Here is a 2261-nt window from a genome sequence, read left to right on the forward strand (position 1 = left end):
TTATATCTGGATCGTCTTGGCAGTTCATCCCATTGATTCTACTGAGAAAGAATTTGCCAAGAAACCAAGGTAGATATATGTATTTTTTGTTCCAACAAAACCAAGGTATATTTTAAAGGGCGGGTATATTTTTTATTTTATTTTTTGAGAAATTTAATTTTTATATTTATGTTTTTTTTTGTAATCATATTTGTGTTTAATATTTATTTAATTTAATATAATTTTTGGTAACTATATTAAATATGTCAAGTTATATAACTTTTCACTTGTGCCATATGCATTTCAAAAATTATTTTTAAATTTTATTCCTAAAGTTTGTAACATATTATATTTTTGTAATAGTTACCAAACATAATTAGCCAAGAATATTCGTACCTAGAAAAATCTAACTCGGAATCGACCCGAAAATCAAAGTCGATTACTCTATTAGATCTGGCATATATACTCGAATGGTTCTTAAAGTGTTATATTCGCAACCAATATCAAATTTAACCCGCATCGAAAACCAAACAAATTTTTTGAAAAATGTTTGAAAAAAATAATTTTAATATATTATGTTATATATATGTAAATGGGTTAATATGATCTTTCCCTTAAAATCACATTGAACAAATTTTTTTAATCAAATAACCTATTTAAAACCCATTAAAATAAGATTCATAGAATATATTAAAATAAATAATACTTCCATAATAATATCAGATACACATTAAAAATATATTCAGAATTTAAATTAGATATTAGCCATATAATTAGGTACCAAATAGAAGTTGGTTACGTTATATATTTAAATGCTATATCTTCTAGGGAATTTAGATGCAATTTTAAAATATGTTGATTGAAGTAATAATTAACTAATGATTTGGATGCTATCATGCTCTTTTCTCATCTTTATTTAATTTCAGTTTATGTTTGATTAAATAAGATATTTAGATGTAAATAGAAAAAGTAGATCCCGATTATTATGTTCAAGTGGTGGTTACATCCACAATATATAATTAGATGCGGTTAGTAATTTTTTAAGTATGTATTATTAAAAATAATAGTTGGACTAAATCTATATCAATTAGTCATGTTGCTGTTTTAATATAATAGATATGATTAAAAACACATAAATATACAAATTAAATCTCTCAAAAAAAATTTAAACAAAATATACCCGTCTTTTGAAAGAACGGATAAAAATCTAGTTTTTAGTTATTTTAGGATAAATTTGAATGATATTAGTATATTAATTTATGATATATAAAAAAAAGATATGGATATATTTTTTGTATTCTTTGCAAATCATAAGTATGTTTGTGTTAATAGGACTGTTTTATAATATAAAGAAAATATAAGAAACTTAAGATTATAATTCTTGGTCAAGTGAAAACATCAATCGAAAGTTCATTCAAGTCTGTTTTCATGTTTAAAGCTGATAAAATATCATTTATTACCAACAAATTTTTAATTGAAAGGCCTAAACGATGAAAAATAGGGAGAATTGTCGAGTGTGACTCAAAATTTGGAGTCAAACCCAAAACAATACCTCAACTTGGGTCAAAGGCAAAAGTAACCTAAAAGGCTATTGAAATTACAACTATCCCCTTGTGACCAAACAAAAAAAACGAAATTTTTTTTTACGTTTCTACCCCTCGCAAGTCGTCTGTTTAGACGACTTGAAAATAAGTCGTCCAGACGACTTAACTGAAAGTCGTCTGGACAGTTAGTCTTAAACATAATTTAAAATTTTTGTAAAAAATATTTTGATAAGTGAAAAATGGGAATTTAATTAACATATGTCTTAGGAGGTATAAATTAAGATATAACAAATTTCAATTGTTTTCAGCATAGATGAGTGAAAGTAGTAGTGAGTCATGATATTCTTTAGTTTATGTTTCATCAACATATGTTGTAGTATTGTATGTGTTCTTAGGGTTAGATTTTGGAAAGCATTAAAACCGTTTTTGAAAATTTTTAAAATTACTTATGCGTGTTCATTTCTATGTATAGTAAACACTATTTAAGTATAATTTGATTTTATAACGTGGTTAGTTAGTTAATCTAGTCATTTTAGTTTAGGGGTTCATTTTAGGGTCTAGGACGACTTAATATTTTGTCGTCTGAAAACAGACGACTAAATATTAAGTCGTCTGTTGTACATTATCAGCCAGAATAAGTCGTCTAAACCGGACCAAACCTTAAAGTTTACCAATGTAATTTTAAAGCTAACCGGATTATTTACCCAATATATAAGGTGATTTTTATTTTTTTTGTTT

At 25.3% G+C, this 2261-nt stretch overlaps 1 protein-coding gene across 1 annotated transcript in view; it reads left to right on the plus strand.

Annotated features, from left to right (window-relative positions):
- LOC106293385 overlaps positions 1–241 on the plus strand; it is a 1634-nt gene extending 1393 nt beyond the window's left edge. Inside the window, exon 5 of the mRNA XM_013729069.1 lies at positions 24–241. Within this exon, the coding sequence (XP_013584523.1) occupies positions 24–73 (50 nt within the window). The 3' untranslated portion in view covers positions 74–241. The remainder of the gene's footprint in view (positions 1–23) is intronic.
- The last annotated feature ends 2020 nt before the right edge of the window (positions 242–2261 follow it).

The sequence above is a fragment of the Brassica oleracea genome, chromosome C5, assembly GCF_000695525.1.
Source record: "Brassica oleracea var. oleracea cultivar TO1000 chromosome C5, BOL, whole genome shotgun sequence".
Lineage (NCBI taxonomy): Eukaryota > Viridiplantae > Streptophyta > Magnoliopsida > Brassicales > Brassicaceae > Brassica > Brassica oleracea.